The 27,740-nt window shown below is 43.9% G+C and overlaps 1 protein-coding gene across 2 annotated transcripts in view; it reads right to left on the bottom strand.

Moving 5' to 3' along the window:
• Positions 1 to 27,740, bottom strand: part of elp2 (elongator acetyltransferase complex subunit 2) — a 129,497-nt gene that overhangs the window by 58,191 nt on the left and 43,566 nt on the right. For both annotated transcript variants that reach the window (XR_008726257.1, XM_055662767.1), the window contains exons 10-11: positions 21,700 to 21,800; positions 2,728 to 2,856 (exon numbers count right to left, since the gene is read on the bottom strand). Coding sequence is in view for 1 of the 2 variants with exons in the window: in XM_055662767.1 (XP_055518742.1) it covers positions 2,728 to 2,856; positions 21,700 to 21,800 (230 nt within the window). In the remaining variant the exon portion in view is untranslated. The remainder of the gene's footprint in view (positions 1 to 2,727; positions 2,857 to 21,699; positions 21,801 to 27,740) is intronic.

The following is a 27,740-nucleotide window of genomic DNA, read 5'->3' as shown; positions in this document are numbered from 1 at the left end:
GTTGCATAGGGATGTACAAAGTTCCAATTTTGTGAACCTGGTACCAAGTTTGGAGGAGATAATTGTGTTGAACACCGAGCCATAGTTGAACAACAATCGGAGTGCATGCTTTTAATGTCCAAGTGCTCCAGTGCAGGGTGAAGAGCCAGCAAGATCGCATCCCCTATTGATCTATTGTGGTAATAGCCAAATTGTAGTGAATCCAGGTTCTTGCTAAGGTAGGGGTCTAAAGGCTTCATCACCCAGACATTTGTGCCACCGACCAGTAGTCATCGAGGCATGTCACCTTATTCTTCTTTGACACCGGTGTTATTGATTTCCTTTTAAACCAGGTGGTAACCCCAGAATTCATAAAGAGAGGATGAAGATGTCTGCTAAACCTCCAGATAGTCTGCGCAGGTTTTCTGAACATGACCAGATACACCAAAAGGTCCCGGCGTTTTCCAGAGGTTACTCTCCTGAAGGGTTTTCTGACGTTGGCCTCAGTAACTGAGATTACAATATCATCGTGGGCTATGGGGGCCCGAGGAGGCACAATAACGTTCCCCTTATCAGAGAATGCATAAAAAGCATTGAGCTCATCCGGGAGTGATGCCTTTTTGTTTACTCTTGTAGGAAGCAATGCTGTGCAAGTCCTGCCACAGCTGCCGAACTTCCTTTTGCATCCTCTAATTTAGAGTGAAAGTTCCTTTTAGCCTTTTTGATACATTTAACATGGCCGTACTTGCACTTCTTGTATGCATCTGTGTCACCAGAGTTGAATGCTAGAGATCTGCTCCTCAGAAGTCTGCGGACCACCTGCAGACCCAAAGGCATCCGGCTGGGAAAACACTAGGATGGTTTTGGTGGGAACATGCTCCACCGCACATTTCCTTATGAGGTCAGTAACAACCGTGACGTATATGTTTAAGTCGTTGCCGAGTCCATGAACATCGCCCATTCGACCAACTCCAAGCCATCCTGGAGTCGCTCCTCTGCCTCCCCTGACCAGCCCTTGCAATCCTCACCACTGGGGCTGTGCTCTTCAGTAGTTGTCCATACACAGGAAGAAGGGGCACAGCCGGGTAGTCGTATTTCCCAAAGTGCGGGCGAGGGATGGAACAATAGGCATCTCCTATGGTGGATTAGCAGTGGTCAAGGGTGTTTAATCCTCTTGTGCTGCAGGACATGTGTTGGTGGTAGTTCAGAAATGATAACATCAAACTGACCTTGTCAAAGTCCTTGGCTATGATAGGAAAGATTTTGGGGTGTGCCAACTGGTGTTTGGTGACTATGGCATAGAAACATAGAAAATAGGTGCAGGAGTAGGCCATTCGGCCCTTCGAGCCTGCACCGCCATTCAATATGATCATGGCTGATCATCCAACTCAGTATCCTGTACCTGCCTTCTCTCCATACCCCCTGATCCCTTTAGCCACAAGGGCCACATCTAACTCCCTCTTAAATATAGCCAACGAACTGGCCTCAACTACATTCTGTGGCAGAGAATTCCAGAGAATCACCACTCTCTGTGTGAAAAATGTTTTCCTCATCTCGGACCTAAAAGATTTCCCCCTTATCCTTAAACTGTGACCCCTTGTTCGGGACTTCCCCAACATCGGAAACAATCTTCCTGCATCTAGCCTGTCCAACCCCTTAAGAATTTTGTACGTTTCTATAAGATCCCCCCTCAATCTTCTAAATTCTAGCGAGTACAAACCAAGTCTATCCAGTCTTTCTTCATATGAAAGTCCTGACATCCCAGGCAGCTCCTCCAGTACTCCTGAGATCGTGGTCATGATGATGAAATTCCCTTGGGAGGAAGAAGGAATGGCACTTCATTGTGAGGTGTTCCAGGTGTGGAAAGCAGGACCACTACGTTTCAGCACCACACAGAGTTCATCACGAGGTAGACACCTCTGTCTCTCCCTTTCCCCGATACCTCCATTCGGCTTGTGCAATGAATGGAGAAACCTTGAAGCTGGAGGGCTGAGGCTGATGAACTGGAGGCGAGCTATGTCTCTCTAAAACAGAGCAGATGGCATTTCCTCATCTCTCTTTCATAAAGCAGCTATGCCCTTAAGTCCTCAACCTTATTTTCTGGAGACTGTAGATTGGAAGGAATGATACCGAACTCTCAATGGTTCATGCATACCTATAGAATTAATATTAAGTCCATTAACTATTTGTGAAAAATACATTAGATTTAAATGTTTTAATTGAATTCAGAAATATCATTAAGAGTAAAGTATGTACATACTGACAGAAGAATTCTCTTGGATCCACTTTAAAAATTGGATTAAAGGTAAATAAAATAGAATATAAATTAAATAGTTTAAAATTGGATTAAAGGTCCCTATTATTTAAAGTTGTGTTTTGTTTCAAGATGGAGTAGAGGTCAAATATTTGATCTCAGTTATGATTTATTTAACGGTGCAGCAGGATCAGGTCACCTTACGACTCATTACTGCTCCTATTAGTTTTGCATTAGCCAATTCAAATGTGATTTTACATCATTCCTAGATGAATGACACAGTACTTTACTGGAAGTATAAATCAGATGGAATCAAAGTAGGCTGAATTAATGTTCTGCAGTTACAACATTATTCCCAAACTTTGATCACATAAAAAACACATAAATCCCCAATGCAGCCACAGTGCCTGCAACCACAACATTTTAACATCGACGATCAAATGCATTAAAGTGAAATCACACAATTTTCAGAAAGTAACTCAAAGTTAATTTACATTTAATTTGTTTTTACGCCAGAGATGTAGAGCTCCATGGAATGCGTGAGCTAATATCATTGATCCATCGGGACTAAATTGGCAGCCATAGAATCCCAGTGTATTTCCACCCACTTCTCCAACACGAATCTGAAAAATAGTACATTGGAATCTTTTAACTACTCATCTATGCAGAAATGTTAGAATTTAACAGATCTAAGAATGAACAGTAAAACTGCTTGAATGTCAATATACACTCACTGGAATAAAAACGGAGAGGTAAAAGTATGCAATTCTTCTCTACATTTTGGATGATTGGAATGAAGGAAGCAGAGAATGTTTGCCAACATCTTCAACAACTCTCATTGAATGCTGCATATTTTAGACAATGAATGGTTTTCTCTTCAAGTTCAAGTTCAAGTTTAAGTTCAAGTGAGTTCAAGTGAGTTTATTGTCACGTGTCCCTGTATAGGACAATGAAATTCTTGCTTTGCTTAAGCACACAGAAAACAGTAGGCATTTACTACAAAACAGATAAATGTGTCCATATACCATGATATAAATATATACACACATGAATAAATAAACTGATGAAGTGCAAATAGCAGAAAGTGGTTATTAATAATCAGAGTTTTGTCCGAGCCAGGTTTAATAGCCTGAAGGCTGTGGGGAAGTAGCTATTCCTGAACCTGGTTGTTGCAGTCTTCGGGCTCCTGTACCTTCTACCTGAAGGTAGCAGGGAGATGAGTGTGTGGCCAGGATGCAAACTAAGAAATGGTATTTCCCAATCCCATATTTCAGGCAATCAAATTTCCAAAAGGATTAGTCAATTATGTGAAGCAACAAAATTGCTTCCTAATATTCTCATTATCAAAGGATGAGAAGTTATGAATAGGTTAGACCGTTAATTGAATCCTCCACTTCATCCAATAACCAACAATCTTGCTTGGGGAAAACGCATGAAATGCATTTACACAAGGGTATATTGAGCAACTGTATCGATGAGTTAAACAGCTCAGGCAGTTCTTTTAGCTTATGAGACAGCAGCATTGACAAACATGTTTTGTAAAGAATGCTGTTTTGAAAATGAAGATACTAAATGGTGAGAAAACTTTCTGTCACTTAGGGAGTGAAGAATTTTACTGTTTTATGCTTCAGTTTAGTATAGAGATACAATCTGGAAACACGTCCTTTGGCCTAGAGTCGGTGCCTAACAACGATCACCTGTACACTAGTATCCTACACACCTAGAGACAATTTACAGAAGCCAATTAACCTACAAACGTGCACGTCTTTGGAATATGGGAGGAAGCCGGACCTTCCGGAGAAAACGCACACAGTCACAGGGAGAACGTACAAGCTCCATACAGACAGTACCATAGTCAGGATCGAATCCGGATCTCTGGTGCTGTCAGGCAGCAACTCTACCACTGCACCGCTGTGCTATCCTTTCTTGGAGATTATAAGGCTAATTCTCAAAACTATTTCCTCAGAAATCCATCAATGGAAAGTTTTCTAGAGTTCTTTGAAAATAATGAAATATGATGATCTAAATCGTTTTTATTATATTGTTAAATTATAAATAATTTGGGATCCAGAGAAAATCAGATTTGTTGAATAAACTCCCAGAACTTCTCATTGTTGTATATGAATTCATAATGTCTGTGTTGAAATATTTGCAGCATGACAACGTTTATTTTAAGGCAGCAGATTATTTTTCTTGCTGAGATCTAGTTTCAGAAGTAAGCTTTTCTTATGTGAATTAATTAAAAGAACCTTTCATACATTGCAGAGTTCTAAAAGGCAGGTTGAAAATTAATGCAGAAGTTGAATAACTGAAATTAAAAATAGAACTTCAGATAAAGTTCCTCTCAGATGCTTGTGGGCCTGGTGCAAACCTCAAGACTTTACTAAGACCATGGCGAGTGTTCCTTTTACAGCTTTTCATATATTTTTATATGTGTTTATTTTTATGTCATCAAAGGTAAAAGCAATTTTTTTACACTTATCGTCAAATTCATATGATTTTCCAGGTACCAACTTGGTGTTTTGGCTAGTTACCTTCTGTAATAAAGCCAGTCATACGTACGCCAGGGTACAACTCATTTATTAAGGTCTACACACAGCATACTTCAGCATGGTGTTACAGCAAGCTTAGCAACTACTCAGACTAATTACATGAACTGATTTCTGATAATATAAACTGTATAGTAGGCGGAGCTCTACTAACAAGCACTACAATTGGTTAGCAAGGAGTAACCAATCTACATCTTTCCTTGTCGAAACAAAATAAAGCACAACTAAATGCGAGCCAATAAACAAAACACATTGATATGTGGTGGCTAAATAATACAGTAGCCGAAATGCTAATAACGCATACGGGGACGTATAGATGATTGCACAAAATCTCCATATCTAAGGGGAGGCCCACAGACCCATCCGGCGCGAGTGCGGTGTAAATCCGCATCTCCTTTCATCGGGGAGGTGACCAGGGATGACACCAGAGACACGCAGAGTGGAGGCAGTGAAGCTGGTAAGCAGGGTGCCGAGCGCTGTGGAGAGGCCGCAGGGGATACAGTCAGTGGTTGTTGTACAGCAACTGGGTACGAGGGAGCAATCGGCCTGGCAGTGGGAGGGTACATCAAATGTGTGACCTCTGGAGTCACTGGACGTGGTTCCTTCACAGGAAGGAGATGTTGATGGTTGCGTCTGTAAAGGCCTCCATCCGTCCTTACTAGGTAAGATCGCGGTTCTTTGGCAGGGCTGTGAATGTGACCTCAAACGGCCATAGCCCTTGTTGGTCTGAAGGCGAACAACCTGTCCACAGGAGAGAGGTTTAAGTGATTTGCTGGACTTGTCAAAAGACTGTTTTTGTGCATCATGCTTCGGCTGGAGTTGTTTCTGGACAACGGGAGGTGAACAAACCTGTGGCTGCAACAGCTGCTGGGGTATGGGCAGGGCAGCACGGGTTTGGTGAGACATCAAGCGTTGGGCTCGAGAACCCAGTATGGGATCGTGGGTAATGTTCCTTAGGTTGAGCAGTCCAGATAGATGTCGGATTTGGCAAATTTTGAATGCTCCATTAATTGTTTTGCACTCCAGACAGCTGGTTCGGTGAGTCCGTTGGACTGTGGAAACTCAGGGCTGCTGGTGATATGTCGAAAGTCCCATCATTGTGCGAAGTTTCTGAAGTTCTGGCTGGTGAACTGACTGCCGTTGTCCGATAGGAGGCGTGCAGGGGAACCATGTGACAACTTCTGGATGACTGCTTCAGATGTGATGGTTTGGAGTAGGTCGATTTTGAACCAGCCCGAATACGAGTTGACGAGAACCAGATAGTGTTTTCCGTGCATTTCGAATATGTCGGTGGCTACCGTGGACCACGGCAGAGGAGGAACCGGGTGTGAGAGCAAAGGTTGTTACTGTTGATGTGGCGCTATGCTGTTGCAGATAGCGCAGACTTTGGCATTTTCTCATATATACTTGGTCATAACAGGCCAGTAAAACATGCTCTGCGCCTGTTGTAGGGTTGCCTCTACACTGGGATGGCCCCTGTGGACGGCATCGTAGTACCGAAGTATAGCTGGGATACTGCTTTGTGACCCTTGACTATAATCTCGTCCTGTAGCACTTGTTCGTCGCGAACTAGGTAGAATGGGCGATCACGAGTAGGGTACTGTGTTGTTTATCTGGTCAGCTATGCCGGATGACTGCAGACAGCAATTGTAGAGTCTCGTCAGCAGCCGTGTGCTGCCAGGCTGCTTAGGCAATCAGTGGGAACATACGATACCTTCATGACCGAGAACTGGTCCTGTTCAGAGGGCTGTCGTTTGCTGGTTTTGCGTGGGGCCCTTAATAGCGTGTCAGCTGTGTGTATGTGTGTTTAGGGGTAACATGAGGGGGAACTTCTTTACTCAGAGAGTGGTAGCTGTGTGGAATGAGCTTCCAGTGAAGGTGGTGGAGGCAGGTTCATTTTTATCATTTAAAAATAAATTGGATAGTTATATGGATGGGAAGGGAATGGAGGGTTATGGTCTGAGCGCAGGTATATGGGACTAGGGGAGATTATGTGTTCGGCACGGACTAGAAGGGTCGAGATGGCCTGTTTCCGTGCTGTAATTGTTATATGGTTATATGTTATATGGTTATGTCCTTGCCCTTTTTGTAGACTATGTTTAAATCGAAATGCCGCAGCTGCATCATCTTCCGTTGCAGGCAAACCGGAATGGCGTGGATGGGCTTGTTTAAGATTGTGACCAACAGCTGCTGATCTGTTTCTACAGTCACAGATTTTGTCACAAGTCCTTGAATTTCGTGCAGGCGAAAACTACTGGAAATAACTATTTTTCAATTTGGGCGTAACGTTGTTCAGTATCAGTCAGAGTGCGGGAGGCATAAGCAACAGGCTTGTGGTCGCCATTCGTGGAGGTTTGTAGGCAAACAGCGTCCAGTCCGTACTGGGATGCATCACATGTGAGCATCACTGGCAACTCTAGAGCAAAGTATGCGAGGGTGGGATCGCTGGCCAGCTGCAACTTGAGGATATCAAAAGCTCTCTGGCGCTGTGAATACCAGGACCATTCAGTGTCTTTATGTGTCTGTTCCCGCAGGGGGGCAGATATATCGCTGAGGTTGGGAATTAATTTTCCCACGTGGTTGACCATTCCAAGTAATCTCTGTAGGGACCGGCATCTCGTTGATGGCAGTAGTCTTGGGTGGGTCTGGTCTGAGGCTATCACTGGTGAAAACATCCTACAGAAGTAACCTCCGGGACCCGAAACTTACATTTCAGAGGATTGAGATGAATGTCTTTAGCACGGTCTAGTACGCTCTTCAGATTGGCGTCATGTTCAACCATGTCGTGTCCATAAATGAGAATGTCATCGACAATGATGGCGCACGGATACCCCACAAACAAATGTTCCATTGTGCGCTGGAAAACCTCGCTGGCAGAGTTGATGCCGAAGGGCATTCTCACGAATTTGTAACGGCCAAAGGGGGTGCCGAACGTGGTGAGGTTGGGCGAGTCGGGGTCCAGTGGCATCTGCCAAAACAAACTTTTTGCATCCAGAACGGAGAACACAGATGCACTGCCTAACTGAGCAGCAACTTTCTCTGCCGTTCGCATCACATAGTGTGGGCGTTTGATCGCTGTGTTTAGGTCTCTGAGGTTGATGCAGATTCAAATTTCTTCCTTGTTTTTCTTCGTTGCAACCACCATGGTGGAAACCCAGTCAGATGGGTCAGTAACCGTAGCTATGACACCCAGGGACACCATCCACTGGAGCTCATTGTGTACTCTGTCGCGCATGGCATGCGAAATACGGTGTGGAGCTCGGACCACAGGAGTGATATTGGGATCCACGGCGATATTGTAATTGAGGGGCAGCATTCCAAGCTCGTCGTCAAACAGTTCTTTATATTGTGATAGTATCTGCTGAGTGGAGCCCTCAGTGTGAGAGACTTGATGGACAGCAGGCGGAAACACCCATGTACAGCTATGTACATCTACAGCTCTGCCTTCATCAAACTTTTTGGTCACATCTTCAAAAAACTCAGATTCATGATACACGACCTCCCTCGCACAAAACCATGCTGACTATCCCTAATCAGCCGTTGTCCACCTAAATACATATATATCCTATCCCTCAGAACACTCTCTAGTATCTTTCTGACCACAGACATTAATCTCACTGGCCTCTAGTTCACAGCCTTTTCTCTGCAGCCCTTCTTGAATAGAGGCACAACATTTGTCACCTTCCAGTTATCCGATACCTTGCCTGTATTTAATGATGACTCGTAAATCTCAGCCAGGGCTCCTGCAATTTACTCTCCAGCTTCCCACAGTGTCCTCGGATATATCTGATCACTCAGGCCTGGGAGATTTGTCTATCTTCATATGCGTCAGAACTTCCAGCACCTCTTCGACTGTAATACTGATTGCTTTCAAGACATTTCCAGTGACTGTCCCAACTAATCAAGGTCATAGCTGCAGTAATATGGGCAGTGATTTTCTGCACTGCCATAAGAGAGGCAAAGAAACAAACACAACAAAATCATGGCAGTAATTCACAAAGCAGGTAATCTTTCTCACTAACCAAACAAACTACAATCCATCAAAAGCTGCTACAACAATAACAGAATGCAATTGCTGAACATCATCAATTGAAAAAAAAAGGTAATGGGGAAGGATTAGTGTACTACCTCACTATTTTTAGGAAAGGTTTAAATCCAGTGAGACTGTTAAACTGAAGTACGCAATCGAGCAGCTGTCAGTTTCCCAATATGTTAAAAGAACTCCTTAGGTAAGTACGATTTACCATATTAGAAACTTAAATGCTGTACGTTTTGCATTCCATCTGGCAATGAGGCATAGAGGGCGTCACTCATTAAACTTGCACCCAATTATTCTTGCTTAACAGTGTGATTTACTTTGAAGGCACTGGTTTGAAATGACAGTGCCCCACACTTAACAGTATTTGCACGCTTCATAGTTCAGGTATAAATTTCAGGCTGCCTTCTATTTGATCTTGGAATTTAAATTTGATAATGAATTGCTCAAGTCAACATATGCTTTGGTTTATGCACAAAAGAAATCAATCAAAATTAAAAAGACATCACTATAGAGACAGGAGGAATTCATTCAGCTGCTCTTGCAAGGTAACTCTATACCTCAATTCAATTTAACCAGCTTTGTTTAATATTCATCATTGACATCAGTTTTATCTGTGTCAGTTTTGATTAAATTATCCTAGCTTCAGATTTCCAATACCCTTCCTCTTCACAATCACTTCCACATATTGGTTCTGAATGCTTTAGTTCCAATTTTATGGGACTTTTAAGATTACTTTAATTGAAGTGGCCCTTAGAAACAGGCCCTTTGGCCTACAGCGCCTATACTAATCATCATGCCTACTTATGTTGGTCCCACTTTCCTTCAGTAATTTCATATTCCCATGTGCTTGTTCATACAAGAACCTTGTCCAGAGACCTCTTAAATGTTGTTAGTGTTCCTGCTTCCACCACTTCCTCCAGCAGCTCATTCCAGATATCACCTACTGTGTGTGAAAAATGTAGTCTTCAGCTCACCTTTAAATCTCCTCACCTTAAACATATGCCCTCTAGCTTTAAACCCCACTACCATGGTTGGAGACACTGGCTTTCTTCTCTATTTATGCCTCTCATCATTTTGTGAATCTGTTCTATGCACGATTTCTAGGGAAGTAGTTTTTTCTCTATTTGCCCTTTGAAAACCTTCAAACGCTCCAATGACATAACTTCTTGGGCCTCTAGACTTAAAAAAAACCTAAATAAATATCTAATTTATTATTCTGACCTTGTAATTTATCCATTTGATCTAGCCTAACAGTAACATGCTAACATTGGCTCTACTCGGATCCATAGGGTCCATTCCAATGTGTACACAAGCAACCATGAACAGGCCCCTCAGTTGAGTCAAGCGTAAAGAGAGGCAAGAGTGTTTTATTGTCATAGGTCCCGGACGGGACAATGAAATTCTTACTTGCCTAGCACAACAGAATGTGTGAATATGTAAACATTGTATATAGCGGGGGCGGGGAAGAAAAAGTTCAATAAATAACAAATAGAGTGCAAATAACAAATAATAATGCAGTCTTTTGCAGTTCCGAGCTCATAGCTTATTTGTTGTGTTTAATAGCCTGATGGCTGTGGGGAAGCTGCCATTCCTGAACCTGGACGCCGGTGATGGACTGGGCAGTGGTCACAACATTTTGTAGTCTTTTTCTATCCAGGACATTCAAGTTGCCGAACCAGGCCACGATGCAACCAGTCGGAATGCTCTCTACCGTGCACCTGTAGAAGTTTAGGAGAATCCTCTTCGACATGCCGAATCTCCGTAATCTTCTCAGGAAGTAGTCACTAATGTGCCTTCTTTACAATTGCATCGGTGTGCTGGGTCCAGGAAAGATCTTCTGATATATGCACGCCCAGGAATTTGAAGTTATTGACCCTCTCCACCATCGTCCCGTTGATATAAACAGGATTGTGGGTCCTCATCCTTCCCCTACTAAAGTCCACAATCAGTTCCTTGATCTTACTGATGTTGAGAGCCAGGTTGTTGTGCTGGCACCATTTGGTCAGTCGGTCGATCTCACTTCTATACTCTGACTCGTCTCCATCTGTGATTCGTCCAACCACAGTGGTGTCATTGGCGAACTTGATGATGGAGTTCGCATTATGACCGGCTACGCAGTCATGGGTATAGAGTGAATAAAGCAGGGGGCTGAGCACGCAGCCTGAACACCGCCAGCTCGCTGACTAACGAGGCTGGAGGGAGGTCCACTGCTGGGGATGTGCACACATTCTTGGTGTCCGAGCACGACGTGAGGAGGGCTCGGACGTGTGTGAACACGAGGAAAGCTGTAGGCCTAGATGGTATATCTTGGTGAGTACTAAACACTTGTGCTACTCAGCTTGCTCCAGTGCTCACCACAATATTCAACCTCTCCCTGGCCAAGTCCGTAGTCCCTGCCTGCTTCAAAAGATCCGCCATTGTACCAGTGCCAAAGAATGCATCTCCAGCTTGCTGGAATTACTACCGACCTGTGGCCCTCACCTCGGTCATGAAATGCTTCGAGAGGCTGATCAAGAACCACATCTGCGCCTTACTCCCTCGCAACATGGACCCGTTGCAGTTCGCATACCGTCCGAACAGATCCACGGATGATGTGATCTCCCAGGTTCTGCACCTCTCTCTCACCTTGACAGCCAGAAGGGAGGGGCTATGTGAGGATGCTGTTCAATGATTTCAGTTCAGCTTTCAATACAATAGTCACCACCAGACTTGCTGAGAACCTGCTGAAACTGGGGCTTAACACTCCCCTGTGTGCCTGGATCCTGGACTTTCTCACCACCAGGCCCCAGGTGGTCAAGATGGGGAGACACACATCCAACCCCCTCACCCTGAACACAGGATCCCCCCAGGGTTGCGTCCTTAGCCCCCTACCGCACTCCCTGCACACACATGACTTTGCGGCTAGGTTCAGCTCAAACTCCACCATAAAGTTTGCTGGTTGACACTGTGGTAGTGGGCCTGATCTCCGATAACGATGAAAAGGCCTACCAGGAGGAGGTTGCTGATGTGGCACTCTGGTGTAGGTGTTTACAAGTGTAAGAAAGAACTGCAGAAGGTAGACACAAAATGCTGGAGTAACTCCGCGGGACAAGCAGCATCTCTGGAGAGAATGAATGGGAGACGTTTCGGGTCGAGACCCTTCTTCAGACTGCTTTACATAACACTTTTGGCTGCAATGCTTCAAAAGAAACAAGGAAAAAGTGTAGTTTAAAACTATCATCAATGCAGGATTCAAGTCAAGTCAAGTTTATTCGTCACATACACATATGAGATGTGCAGTGAAATGAATAGTGGCAATGCTCGCGAATTGTGGAAAAAAACCAAACAAACTACAAACAAAATGGAACAGAATCACATATTCACATGTTACATATTTGTGGGAGGGATGATAAATGAAAAAAACAGCAATTTTAAAAAGACGCAACACAACAGTAAAATGGTACAGTAAAGTTAGTCCCTGGAGAGATAGGAGTTTACAGTCCTAATGGCCTCTGGGAAGAAACGCCTTCTCATCCTCTCTGTTCTCACAGCATGGCAACGGAGGCGTTTGCCTGACCGTAGCAGCTGGAACAGTCCGTTGCTGGGGTGGAAGGGGTCTCCCATGATCTTGTTGGCTCTGGAGTTGCACCTTCTGATGTATAGTTCCTGCAGGGGGGAGAGTGTAGTTCCCATAGTGCGTTCGGCCGGACGCATTACTCTCTGCAGAGCCTTCTTGTCCTGGGCCGAGCAGTTCCCAAACCAAATTGTGATATTTCCGGACAAGATGTTTTCCACAGCCGCTGAGTAGAAGCACTAGAGGATCCTCAGAGACACTCTGAATTTCCTCAATTGCCTGAGGTGGTAAAGGCGCTGCCTTGCCTTATTCACGAGTGCTGCAGCGTGCGATGTCCATGTCATATCCATGTCATAACAGCTCACCCTATCAACAGTATCCCCATTTATCTTCAATGGTGTGTACGTCCTCGGATGATGTGCCCTCCTAAAGTCCACGATCAGCTCCTTAGTTATTTTGATATTCAAGAGGAGGCTGTTGTCCTGACACCAGAGTGCCAGATCAGCCACCTCCTCCCGGTTTGCCTTCTCATTGTTATCTGAGATCAGGCCCACTGCCAGTGTCATCAGCAAACTTGATTATCGAGTCATGTGTGTACAGGGAGTACAGTAGGGGGCTGAGGACGCAACCCTGGGGGGATCCTGTGCTCAGGGTGAGGGACTTCGATGTATTTCCCCCCATCTTGACTACCTGGTGGTGAGAAAGTCCAGGACCCAGGCACACAGGGGGGTGTTGAGCCCCAATTCCAGCAGCTTCTCGGCCAGTCTGGTGGGGACTATGTGTTGAAGGCTGAACTGAAGTCTATGAACAGCATCCTCACGTAGCCCCCCGTTCTGACTGTCAAGATGAGAGAGAGCGGTGTGCAGAACCTGTGAGACCGCATCGTCCGTGGATCTGTTCGGACGATATGCGAATTCTAGGGGTCCATGTTGCGGGGGAGGAAGACGCAGATGTGTTTCTTGAGGGAAACCGGACGATAGTCCTTCAGACAGGCTGGGGAGGCATTTTTAGGTACCAGTACAATGATGGATCTTTTGAAGCAGGCATGGACCGCGGACTTGGCCAGGGAGAGGTTGAATATTGTAGTGAGCACCAGAGCTAGCTGCATAGCACAGGACTTAAGTACTCGCCCCAAGATGCCATTTGGGCCTGCAGCTTTCCTCGTGTTCGCACGTGTCAGAGCCCTCCTCACGTCGTGCTCGGACAACGAGAATGTGTGCACATTCCTCCCTTCAGCTTCGTTAGCCAGCCCGCTGACGGTATTGTCGTTAGTCGGCAGACCTGGGGTGACGTTGCCAGTCTTGAAACGAGCGTAAAAGGAGTTCAGGTCATCAGCTAGGGAGGTGCCGCACTTCCAGTTGGGGGTGGGGTGCTCCGGTAGTTGGTTACAGTCCGTAGCCCCTGCCACAGACGTCCGGTGTCCTGCTGCTCCATCTGTGACTCCATCTTGTCTCTGTACCTCCTTTTTACGTCCTTCACCGCCCTTTGCAGTCGGTAGGACTTTACCTTGTAGACGTCCATATTTCCGGATGCCAGGCCCGAGTTGTAGGCAGCGGTGCGAGCATTCAAGGCCACATGAACTGACCTGTCTACACAGGGTTTTTGATTCGGAAAGGTGCTTACCCTTACCGTGGGGACGATGTTGTCGGTTATTGTTGCGATGAAGTCCGTGACTGCTTCCGCGAACTCACTGACGTCACTGGAACTTGCTTGGAACATATTCCAGTCGACATCTGTCAGTGCATCTTGCAGCATGGCCTCTGTCTGGTCGGACCACCGTTTTACATCCCTCGTCACTGTCGCTTCCCGAGCTATCCTCTGTTTATACTCCGGCAGCAGGAAAATAGCAGCGTGGTCAGATTTTCCTAAGGGAGGGAGTGAAACGGCCTTGTAGCCTTCCGGAACGGCGTATAGCAGTGGTCCAATGTTCTTTCCCCCCTGGTGGCACACGTGATGTGTTGGTAGAAGTTTGGCATGACCTTCTTGAGATTTGATTTATTAAAATCTCCAGCCACCACCATAGCCGCATCCGGATACTTGTTTTGATGTTGACATAGTACATCATGTAGGGCCGATAGTGCCACGTCGGTGTTCGCCTGCGGTGGAAGGTAGACGGCTGTGACGATCACTGAGCCGAACTCCCGGGGAAGGTAGAATGGGCGGCATGAGATCGTCTGATGCTCCAGATCCGGTGAGCAGGAACAGGAAAGCATCTTGATATTTCCAGGGTTGCACCAGATGTTATTGGCCATGAAGCAGACTCCTCCACCCTTGGATTTCCCAGATGCTTCTGTTCTGTCAGCACGGTGGACAGTGAAGGACTCGGTTGGGCAGATTACCTGATCCGGAATCAGTGAGGCAGCCATGTTTCCGTCAGGCAGAGGATATTGCAGTCCCTTAAGTCCCGCTGAAATCTGACCCTCGCCCTGAGGTCATCCAGCTTGTTTTCCAGGTACTGGACGTTCGCCAGAAGAATTCTGGGCAGAGGGGGATGAAAGGCTTGGGCTCTCAGCCTATTCCGAATCCCCACCCGCTTTCCCCGATGTTTTCTCCAGGTTTTCCTTGTAGCCGCGCTCCCATTGTTGTTGCAGCAGCCTCTGTTGATCTCTGCTAGCCACGCAGGATTGGTAAGTACAGCGTTTAAAAAGTCTCCGTTTACACTAGGGTTTAGATTGAAGAGGGTTTCCCTGCCATACTTTGTTAGTACAAGGGATTTGGAACTTAGAAATAAGTTAAAAGGGAACATGAAAGTTAAAAATACGCATAGTTTTCACGGAGCTGCTGCCGCGACAACGACTGGACAGGACAGCGGCATCTTTTGAAGTGCATCAACTGGTAGTTTTCACCAGTGGGAGAGCCACAAACAAGGAGAAAGCTACAAAATGGGCAGTACAGTGGCACAGCTGGTAGAGCTACTGCCTCACAGCGCTAAAGACCTGGGTTCAATCCTGACCTAGGGTGCTGCATGTGTGAATTTTGAATATTCTCCTGTGACCGTGTAGGTTTGCTATGGGTGCTCAGGCTTCCTCCCACATCTTAAAGACGTGCAGGTTTGTAGGTTAATTGTCCTCTGAAAAATGTCCCCACTGTGCAGCAATTGGATTGCAAAAGTGGGATAACATGTGAACAGGTGATTGATGGTTGGCTAGGACTGTTTCTGTTTCTTACTATTTCTTTCAGTCAATCAAAAAATTAATTGAGGTCAATTAAAATGAGGTGCGTAGAAATTTCTTCACTCAGAGGGCAGTGAATCTCTGGAATTCTTCTAACTCAAAGGGTGGATATACGTGCAGTGGAGGTTGATACATATTTGAAAAATCAACGAATTGAGGGTTATGGAGAATCAGTGTAGAAGAGGAGCAGATGTAAACATAAATCAGCCATGATCGCATTGAATGGCAGGCCTGGCTTGAGGGTCCTGGAAGGTAGACACAAAATGCTGGAGTAACTCAGCAGGACAGGCAGCATCTCTGGAGAGAAGAAATGGGTGACATTTCGGGTCGAGACCTTTCTTCAGACTGATTGAGGGTCCTGGCGTCCTATTCCTGCTTTTATTTTGTTGGGTTATTGTTTTTTTGTGTGTAGTGGGGTGTATTTTGCTGCTTTGGTGATCTTATAATGGTAATGTTCCAATAAAAGCTAATCAACCTAAAACATTAACTCTGTTTCTTTCTTCGTAAATGTCCTGACTGCTGAGTAATTCTAATATTGGCCATTTTGTATTTCATGGTTCAACCTTTTTGTAGCACTTTTAATAATCATAAATGTACTTTATCCATATACTTAACTTAGCACAACAGAATCCTGTGGCAGTCTAGAAGTTAAGACTTCCCTTCCTCATCAACCTGCTGTGTATTTACCAGTTCCTTCTCCTTTGGAGTAGAACATTTCCCATCCTTGTTTTGCAGTATCTCTTCATTAGGCCACATGTCATTTCCAATCTATGTGAAATGGTACAACAGCAGTCCCTATGCCTGGGTGTGGTTTGCCAGCATTAATAATTTAGATTTTGTTTTAAAAATGCATGCAATTCCATTACAGCAAGTACATTTCTAATGAGTTGTGGGAAGACCTGCATGGGCTCTTTGTATGATGGGGGTTTTTTAAGGTCCACAATTATGACCTACTTAAAGAAATTTGCTTTGTGAAGGCAAGGATCAAAACTGCTAACAAGTTTGTCTTATTTTAGGTATGTTACAAAACGTACCTGAATCGTGGCTGAGCATCTGCCCCTCCCCTTGTGTGTGATTTTGGAGCTGTTTGGAGGGGGCGGGTTTAAAACCCGATTTTTACTAGGCTGTTCCAATCGCAGATGTTCAGCCTAGTAAATCATTAACGGAGAATCGCTGCAAGACCCGGTCCCAAAAGCTATTATTAGTTTTATAGGCCTCGAAGAGTAGATATAATAAATTTAAAAGCTCTCGTTCATTCCGCAAGCTCTGGCAGCCCCAGGGTTTTATAAAGCAAACAGTTAAAGGTATGTACCTTATTTTTACATTAAATGGGGCATGTATATAACCCTATAATTATAATTTTCTATAGCGAGTAGCTCATTTTGGGCTTTTTATATCCCCCAGTATTTTTCTCGGCATTTGAGGGCACTAATCCAGCGCGCTGTCAACATTCTAAACCTGCGCGTTCCACATGAACCCACTAGAAAACCGATTTATTTACAGCAATTGAACACTAAATTCCTTCCATTTCGCCTATAAATTAATGTAAATTAGATATAAAAATCATGTTATATTGTGAATTATTTGTGAATAATCTTTGGACACTTAGGCTATTTAAAATGTTAATCTTTCCTTAAGAAATGTGCTTTTGACTATCTAAGATCACAGCTTTTTTGTAATGCCCATTGAAAATCAATAGGGAACAAGATGCTAATTTCCGAGTATGAAAATGGTCATAACTTTTTTAATACTTGAGATATGAAAGTGAATTTGGTGTCAAATTAAACTTATTGTTATGCTTTATCTGATGGGATAAATTGCAGACTTGATTTTTTAAATCTCAAAATTTTGTAACATTGCTACTTATTTATAAATAATTACATTACAGATTTCAGGTATTTAAATAGGGCACATCATTGAAGGAGAAAAAAGGAAGAAGACAAAGGAATTGTCATTGAACTATGGAAGCAGAGACAGGAAGAGTGAAAGAAAGCTTGATCAAAAAGGTTTTTGATTGCTATCTATTAATGGATATGGTGCAAGCATTAAATCTGCCAGATACTGGAAACGTGCTCAATTAATTCAGGATTTGATGTGAACCAGTAAGTGACAACAAATGTGGAAAAGCCCACTATTTGCTCAAAACTAAAAATGAAATGTGATTTTGGCAAACATGCAACCCAACAACATATCTTTGGAAAACTCAAGCACAGATAGATGGAGGAAATATACAGGGGTGGATAGGGGGAAAGGCTAGCCAACAGAATAGTAGGTTTAAAAGGGTAATTTTCAGATTGTGGCAGTCAACAGTTAGTTGAATGCCACAGGGACCACTGCTGGAGCCTCAACAACTGGTGATCCAAATTGATGACTTGGATGAAGAGATCATGTGCACGTTAACCAAACTTGCCGAACAGTGGATGTATTGGGAACTTGTGAGGAGAACTCAAAGTGCTGTCAAAGGGATATATAAGGGTTCTGTGAGGGAGCAAGAAGTTGTGAAGCTGGGCCTAGGAATAGGACATGGAATTTAACTCTGGCAAGTGTGAGGTGTTGCATTTTGATATGTCAAACCAGGGCAGAATTTACACAGTAGATGGTAGTACTGGAGAGCTTTCCAAAGCAGAGACATCTGGAAGTACAGGCACACGGTTCCCTGAAAGTGGCGAATCAGTGGACAACGTGGTGAAAAATGCATACAAAATGCTTGGGAAGTCAAGTTTATTCGTCACATACACATGAGATGTGCAGTGAAATGAAAAGTGGCAATGCTCGCGGACATTGTGCAAAAAACAAACAACAAACAAACAAACTACAAACAATGGAACAGAATCACATATTCTTTTACATATTACATATTGTGGGAGGAAGGAAAAAGGAAAAGAAAACAGCAAATTAAAAAAAAACAGTAGAATGGTACAGTAAAGTTAGTCCCTGGTGAGGTAGGAGTTTACAGTCCGAATGGCCTCTGGGAAGAAACTCCTTCTCAACCTCTCCGTTCTCACAGCATGGCAACGGAGGTGTTTGCCTGACCGTAGCAGCTGGAACAGTCCGTTGCAGGGGTGGAAGGGGTCTTCCATGCTCTTATTGGCTCTGGAGTTGCACCTTCTGATGTATAGTTCCTGCAGGGGGGCGAGTGAAGATCCCATAGTGCGTTCGGCAGAACGCACTACTCTATGCAGAGCCTTCTTGTCCTGGGCAGAGCAATTCCCAAACCAAATCGTGATATTTCTGGACAAGATGCTTTCCATAGCCGTTGAGTAGAAGCACTGGAGGATCTTCAGAGACACTCTGACTTTCCTCAATTGCCTGAGGTGGTAAAGGCGCTGCCTTGCCTTACTCACGAGTGCTGAAGCATGTGATGTCCATGTCATATCCTCAGAGATGTGGACTCCCAGGTATTTAAAACAGCTCACCCTATCCACAGTATCCCCATTTATCCTCAATGGTGTGTACGTCCTTGGATGATGTGCCCTCCTAAAGTCCACCATCAGCTCCTTCGTTTTTTTGATGTTCAAGAGAGGCTGTTGTCCTGACACCAGAGTGCCAGATCAGCCACCTCGTCCCGGTAGGCCTTCTCATTGTTGTCCGAGATAAGGCCCACCACCACAGTGTCATCAGCAAACTTGATTATCGAGTTGGAGCTGAACCTAGCCACACAGTCATGTGTGTACAGGGAGTACAGTAGGGGGCTGAGGATGCAACCCTGGGGGGATCCTGTGTTCAGGGTGAGGGACTGTGAGGAAAGAGTTAACAGGCATGGTTGATTTAGACTAGGGATAGAAAAATAACTTAGAAAGAAATAAGGCAGAAACCAGACTGCTAGTAGATTAGAAAGTAACGATATAAGAACAGAGAGAAATTCTAGATAAAAAGTAGCAGTAGAAAGACTTCAGCAGGAGATAGTAAAGAAATTAGAACGAAGGGGAAAGGGACACGAAGTCACGCTCAACTACGCATGCTTGATGAGATTCCATGAATATGTACACACACCCACTATGACAAGATGCCTAATTTAAATGCACATGCGATGCATGATAGGGGAGGTGTCTTTGACGTTAGGTGGGCGTTCCCAGACGTTCTCGTGGGAAACAGGGCTTTATGTTATGATTGGAAGAAGCTCAATGGGGAGGGATGAGAATGTGATAATAATGAAATGAAATGTATAAAGATAAAAAGCATCTCCATCTTTGGTGTGCCTCTAGGGGACATCAGAGGAGAGGCACCTATTCTGCAGAATATGAAATTAATAAAAACACTTCTTTGTCTGAATTTGACTCAAGAGCATTTGTGATTTTTGAATCTCAAAGGGACTTTGATGTATTTCCCCCCATCTTGATTACCTGGGGCCTGGTGGAGAGAAAGTCCAGGTCCTAGGCACACAGTATTAAGTATAAAAGGGTATTAAGTATAAAAGTTGGCACATCATGATGCAGCTGTACAAGTTGTTGCTGAGACCACACCTGGAGCAATGTGTGCAGTTTGAATTGTTCGAATAAAATGGATGGCCAATTGTGAGGTCATCCATTTTACATTAAAAAATTAGAATTAAATTAGAATTCTTGTACCTGGTAACATAAATCTGAAACTGTTGAGAAGCAAAAAGATTTAGAAAACTATGTAAAGGATCACAGCTTTAATACAAATACAAAAACCAATCAAAGAATGAATAGAGCATCTCAAGGAATCAGGAGTATCATCAAAGGGGCTGAAATACAGCAGCTTGACTAATCTCCGTTTGGAGAACAGTATTTAATTTTAAAGACTGAAGAGCAGGAAAATATACTAGCTTTAGAGGGATCAAGTAGCACAGAATCACCGGAATGATATAATAATTTGATTTATATTCAGATGAATTTGGAGGGTCAAGGAATGATATAACTGAAGTACTCAAAAACATTAAAATGTTTAGATAGGGTTATAATACCTTCTAATAGCTAGATGAAGAGGAAGAGGCCTCAGGGTGAAAACTAGAGCACTTTTCACACAACAGGTACTTGGAATTTGGAACACTCTCTTTCCCAGTAGATGTAGGATTATGACAAATGCAGTTTTCACAACTGATTTAGAATGAAATCTAAAGATTAAGATCCAGTGTTAAGGATGGTAAATGCAATTTAGGTGTCAATCAGTCACTATCTACTCAGGGCGACAAGTAAAGTTGTGAAGCTGATATACCCACTCCCATTCTTATGATTCAGTAGGATCCACTAAATCTCACAACCGAAAGTAAAGGACAAGCTTTGCCAAACACCTTGTCGTTCGTTTAATAAAATCTCATTACTCCTCATGTACAGCTAAGCCCGTTAGTCTCTCTGTCCTCGGAGTTTGTATCTCAGCTCTCGTCTCTCGACCCTCACGTGACGCTGCTCGTTATGAGGCAACAGGAACAAGCTGTACCTAAAGACCACGTGGGCATGAAGTCGCCACAATTCCGTCTCCAAGCTTGGTGCATATTTTAATTCTGATGATAACGCTATTTCCTTACCAATAATACTTAAATGTACTTAATTAGAAGTGTATTTAGATTTCCCAAAGGGGGAAATTCTTCAGTGAGGAGGAACTCTCTCCCAGCCCAGAGCTTCTTTGATCCCAGCCAGCTCTCCTGCCCCAAAGTTACTGCATACTAGTCCTGGCTCCTGGGCTGTGGGTAGTATCATAGCACTATGGAGACTGTCTTGTGGCCCAAGGCAACAATAACCTAGTCGCCAGGACTTTATTTAAAATAATTTGCATGCTAATACAAGTGTGGAGCATAAACAACTGTTTTATGATCAACTCGGGCACCAGGAGAATAGGCACCTCCTGAGCTGGACAAAAAGTGTAAAGAATAGTTGAGGTATTGCCTCTCTCATTGACGATCCATTGTCCTCCAAAAGGGAAAAACGAGGATACAATTGAAACCATTTCGCCCCATATACACAATTAACCCAGGAATCTAAGACGAGCACTCCCAGGAATAAAAAGACTGAAAATAATTGATCCACACACTGTACTCTTCATACATGAAAACCATTATTTTTTAAAATCAGAAATGACAACTGATCTAAAATTAGATGCAGCCAACATTAACTTTTATAGGAAATCTCACAATGCTGTCAAAGAACCCAGGAAAATAGCATTAAAATATTAACATTGATAATAAAGCTTACCTGTTCCAACCACACATCAGATTCTTCATCTGAAGCCCAAATGATCATTGTTTTATCCATTGATGCAGATAACAAGGACAAGGGCTGTTCAAGTCTGCCATCTGCAGGAGAGAAACAAGCACAAAACAGTGAAGAAGGGTTTCGATCCGAAACGTTGCCTATTTCCTTAGTTTCTCCAGCATTTTTTCTACCACAGAATACACTAAGTTCCTCATGCCAAGCAATACTAAACGGTTGTATTTCACTACACTTTATAGCATAGAGCTGACCAGGCAGTCAGACATTACAAGCATTCTTTAATAAAAATACTAAATTATCAACCACCCCAAAAACTGCGATATCCTAGTCGCCAGGACTAGGACCCGCCCCCCCCCTTTCTCATACACATATGCTGAGAGAAACAACAGCTCAAAGTTCTTGATCTAATTGGATTAAGACTCTAGGTGAACAAGCAGGATTGTGGATAAATCAGACTACTGCCCCTATTTATTCCAACTCCCATCATTATAATCAATAACTTTACTGAATCTGCAGGACCAATTAGTCAAGCACTAGATTGGCCAAGATGCTTCAGGCATCACATGGAGCTGAGCAATTTGCCTGGGAATTCCTCTCATCCATGACAGGTCATTGTGATCAAGGGCTTTACAATTTGGTTTAAGTAAATCAAGAAATTATTTAAATGGATTTAGGCATTGTTAAAACGTTAAAATAACTTACTTAAATTTCTTACAGTACCAGAAATTAATAAAATATAGAAAATGTAAAGGAAAATAACAAAACTTCTCAACTGTTCCCAGCCTTTTAATTACGGTCGTTAACAATATTTAAGTATAGAGTTGCACCTATGCCAATTACAGCTAGTTAGAGGTTGAAGGGCTGAATGGGACATACATTCAGCAAATAAAAACAGACAATGCTGTAAATACAAAATGAAGCAGCATTTCTGAATAGAAAAACAGAATTAATATTTCAGGTTTATAACCTTCGTCACAGTAAGGAAAAGCTTTAAGAAGAATGTTTTAATTGCAGATAATGGAGAGGGAAGAACAGAAGAGAATGCCTGTAATAGTCTGTAGACCAAACGAGAATGACAGATGTCGCTGCATTGATGCCAGTTGAGAAATGATGAGGGCTTGTAGATCATAGCTAATCTCCCTGGAGAATAAAAATGAGGGCAACAGATTCGTAAAACAATGTTAGAACAGCAAGATTCAGAAGACTGCAGTTATTGGAAATCTGAAATAAAAGAGGATGCTGTAAATACCCAGCAGATCAGGGAGCATCTGTGAAGAGAGGAAAAATAGAAATTTCAGGTTGATGACTTTCCATCAGAATTGGTCAAATCTGATAGAAACTAGAGAGGTTGTTTATCTGAGTCCTGAGAGTTCTCATGTAGCTTAAAGAAAAATGAGGTGCTTATCCCCAAGGTCTTCATTGGAAAAGAATAAGGGGCCAAAGTCACAAAGGGAGTGGGTTGGAGAACCACAATAACAGGTTACTGGAAGCTCAAGGTACCTTTCCCATGGCCTCTCATTCCTAACATGAAGAAAGATGATGAATAGTTTCCAGCTTCTAGCATATGCCAAGGAAAGTATTCTTTTAGGCTTTTATGGCAAAACTTATTTTAAAATATTTTTGTGACCATCAATAAAATCTTGGATTCAATAGATGCTCATCCAAAAGGTATAGTTCAATTTTCCTGCAGCTACAATGTTAGAAAAGTTGCAGTGCAAGAAAATCATAAACATGACACATAGCATAGCAAAATATTGTAGATGCTAGAAATCTGCAATAAAACATAAACATACTGCATATATACTCAGCAGCCTGGCACTATCTGAGGACAGCAAAGCAGAGTTAACTTTTCAGGTTAGAATTGAAAATTTAAATCTGATAAACTATGAGAACATACGGAAAATTAATTGCAAATCTTCTTGCATCTCTATCTAAAGCACAAACGATTCAGAAGCTGGGCATACATTACATAACATGTATTTCTTTCCACTAAAATCATTAAAGTGTTGGTTAATATCACTGCTACATTTATGAATTTTCTTTTCCTATTTCATTAAAAAATACTTGCCAGGAAAGATTTCATTAATTAGTCTTGAAGCAGCCAATGGCATTCACAAAAATTGCTGGATCAAACAGTATTGCTGATTTGATCAGTGTCTGGTTTTGCTGCTAACGACCTGATCAATAATCCATGTCAGGTTTTCCACACCACCGCCTGGTGGCATGCGGCAGCTGGTTAGTTCAACTTACGTTTCGGAGCCTACAGTACTCATTTCGATGGTCTCTGTATCTATTCAAATTAAAGTACTTGTTATGATATATAATGACTCTCTATCGTTAGTACTTTGCACACGGGGAACTCTGTTGTTTGTGAATATATAAATGACTTGGACGTGCCTTTAGATGAGTTGGTTAGTAATTTTGCAGGTGACACCAAGATTGCTTGAGTTGCGGAAAGCTGTCAAGGTATTCGACAGGATATAGATCAGCTGCAGAAATGGGGCGAGAAATGGCAATTAGAGCTTAATCAGAGCAAATATGAGGTGTTGCACTTTGGAAGGTCAAATGCAAGGGAAAATGATACAGATAATGGCAAGACCCTTAATAGCATTAATGTACTGAGGAATCTTGGAGTCCAGGTCCATAGCTCCCTGAAAATGACAACATAAGTAGATAGAATGGTAAAGAAGCATACGGTCTGCTTCATGGTGCAGCTTTATAGGACTTTGGTTAGGCCGCACTTAGAATATTGCATACAGCTCTGATCACCCATTTACAGAAAAGATGTGGAGGCTTTGAAGAGGGTGCAGAAGAGGTTGACCAGAATGCTGCGTTGATTAAAGAGTCTTAGCTATAAGGATAGGTTGGACAAAGTTGGATTGTTTTCTCTGGAATCACTTTGGATATAAACTTTAGAATTTAGAGTTACAACATGGAAACAGGCCCTTCAGCCCACTGAGACTGCACCGACCACCATTAAAGGAGATGTGAAGAGTAAGGTTGACGATAGACACAAAAAGCTGGAGTGACTCAGCGGGACAGGCAGCATCTCTGGAGAGAAGGAATGGGTGACATTTCGGGTCGTGGCCATTCTGAAGAGTAAGGTTTTTTTTACACTGGGGTAGTGAATACCTGGACTGTGCTGCCAGGGATTATGGTGGAGGCAGATAGGCCAGTGGCATTCAAGAGGCTTTTCGATAGGTTAATTGATATGCAGGGAATGGAGGGTTATGGATCACGTGCTGGCAGATGAGATGCTTTTGATTGGCATCATGTTCGGTACAGACACTGTTGGCTGAGGGCCGGTTCCTGTGCTGTACTTTCTAAGTTCTATGTATTTACAAAGCATGCTAAAAAGGTAATATAAAGTATTGCGGGACTACCTAATAAAGAATGCATTAGTTTCCAGATCCAGTTTATAAATAGAACCTGTGACACACCAAGCATTTACATCTACACAAGCACACTGAAAAAATTCAGGCAATATTTTCAGTCCATTATTCACACTGCAGCAGCAAGCATGCACTTGACGATCATTACAATCAGCAATCTGAAACTTTTAGCAAAATTTCAAATGAATGGAAAATTAGAAGGTATCAATAAATAGGAGCGGCACTTGCTTTGGACAAAGATTAAATTCTATTGCAGAAATTGCAAGAACTGTGAGACATTACATCCGAAAAACAAATTAACACTAAAATATTACTAACTCAAATATCTCCTTGACCATCCACATTCAGCAGTTTGCATCACAACACATGTTGCTGCTTTTTATTTCATTTTAAAATAAAAAATAAGAATTGCTTTATCATGATTGTCTGAAAATGCAGACGGAGTTATGCCAATTTTTTAAACTGTTCATCTACTAGCACAACAAGAAACTGAGGCCCTACAATTTATCTTGTAATTTCTTTGAAGATGCACTGTGGCTTCAATTTTGAGCCACACAAGACTGAAATAACCAATTTAAAGAGCGAGTGTTGTGCCAGCTCAGACATAGCAGTTGCCTTTGATTCAGAAGGCTGGTGGTTCAAGATGCACTCCAGAGAATTTCACGAGGGCTTAAAATAAATAAATGATGAGTACAGGTTGCATAAACATAGCTTATATAAAGTTGAATTTTGACTCCAGGGATGATCTAGTCACGACATTTACCACGATAAAGAGATTTTAAGGAGGGAATACAGTGAAAGTATTTCGTCCTGTGGAGGAAATTCTGAACACAATCTTAAAATTTAAGGCAGGCCATGCAGGCAGGAATGAAATCTGGGAAGGTGCACAACCTTTTATCCAAAAGCCTTGGGACCAGACACTTTTCGTAATTCAGAATTTGTCGGTCTTCGGAATGGAAATTTTTTAGCGTAGATTTTAATGGCTGGCTCAGTGGTAGAGTGCTCGGCTCATATCCGCAAGGTCGCGAGTTTGCGCCTTGATCCCGGCAGTTACTCGGTCGCGAGTTTGAGTCTTCAATGTCGTTTTTTCTTGCAGAATAAATGTCTGTATGAAATGCAGTGTGTTGAATGAATTCCTAAATTTGTAAATGTGCCCGCAGCATTGAATCACCTCTCGCACTCATGTCACCCTAGCGGGGCTACATGCCCTTAGGCGGCCTAGCTCGGGGATGCTTGAATCTTGAATCCCCGAGCTAGGTCGCGAGTTTGCGCCTCGATCCTGGCAGTTACTCGGTCGCGAGTTTGAGTCTTCAATGTAGTTTTTTCTTGCAGAATAAATGTTTGTATGAAATGCAGTGTAGGAGAGGTGTACTGACTGTGTGGGCAGAACTTTGGAAGTGATTGCCCACCAGTCTAAAAAGCCACTATGTCTCCCTGTCCCTGGGATAGTAGGGGGCGATCAAACAGCACAATACCCCCCTCCCCCTCCAATTCCAGAGGAATCCTCTCCCCGATGGGCCGCTACGGCGACAAGTGGCAGTTTTCCCACAGCCCGAGCTGCGCCACCCCAAGAACAAGACGTACCTTGCACACCATCAGCTTCTGCCCCTACGTGTTCCCCTGGAGTTGGTGCGGGGCTGGGCTGGAGTTGCTGCTGGCTGTGGGTCTCTGGGATCTCCGTGCTTGCAGTGGGCCTGGGGGTCGGTGTCCCGTTGGTCCTGACGTCTCCGGCCACCCCCCTGGACTGGAGCTGAGACTGGGAACTGTACCGCCCTTGCCCCCTCCCTCTGCAACTGCAAACAACCCAACTCTCCTGCAAGGGCGGTACAGTTCCCGGAGGATAGCAGGTGGCCGGAGACGTCAGGACCAACAGGAACCCGCTCCCCGATGGGCCCCTACGACGCCCCGAGCTGCGCCCCGTCATCCGCAACCCAGGTTCCTCTGTAGTTGGAGCGGGGCTGGGCTGGGCTGCTGCAGGCTGTGGGTCTCTGGGTTCTCCGTGCTTGCGGTGGACCTGGTGGTCGACGTCCAATTGGTCCCGACGTCTCCGGTGACTGCACTGACCTGCTGCCATCGCCGTCGTGAAGACAGTACAAAGCCCCCGCGCCGGTGCAATGAGCGGGGAGCTGGAGAGGGGAGGGATGGGGTCACACACATGGCCGGGAAGCAGAGGGGTGTAGGTGGGGTGAAATTGAAGGGAGCGACAATCTGCTGCTGCCTGCACGCTGAGTTGAGAAGTTCCCACGCAAGACTCATGATACACTGTGTATCGTGAGTCTACCGTGGGAACTTTTTAACTCAGCGGGCAGGTAGCAGCATATTGTCAATTATTAACCCTCCCGCGCAATATACCCTCACCTTCTCTTTTATGAATGGGGATTTAGTTCCCCTTTCTTCCACGACCGACCGGAGGTTCCGCTGTCACCTCTGCGGGCCGCCCTCGGTGAACGTCCCGTCTCCCTGTCCCTGGGATAGTAGGGGGCGATCAAACAGCACAATACCCCCCTCCCCCTCCAACTCCAGAGGAATCCGCTCCCCGATGGGTCGCTAAGGCGACAAGTGGCAGTTCGCCCACAGCCCGAGCTGCGCGACCCCAAGAACAAGACGTCCCTTGCACACCATCAGCTTCTG

This window comes from Leucoraja erinacea, chromosome 2 (assembly GCF_028641065.1).
Source record: "Leucoraja erinacea ecotype New England chromosome 2, Leri_hhj_1, whole genome shotgun sequence".
In the NCBI taxonomy this organism is placed as follows: domain Eukaryota; kingdom Metazoa; phylum Chordata; class Chondrichthyes; order Rajiformes; family Rajidae; genus Leucoraja; species Leucoraja erinaceus.
This window is presented reverse-complemented; position numbering and strand designations above follow the sequence as displayed.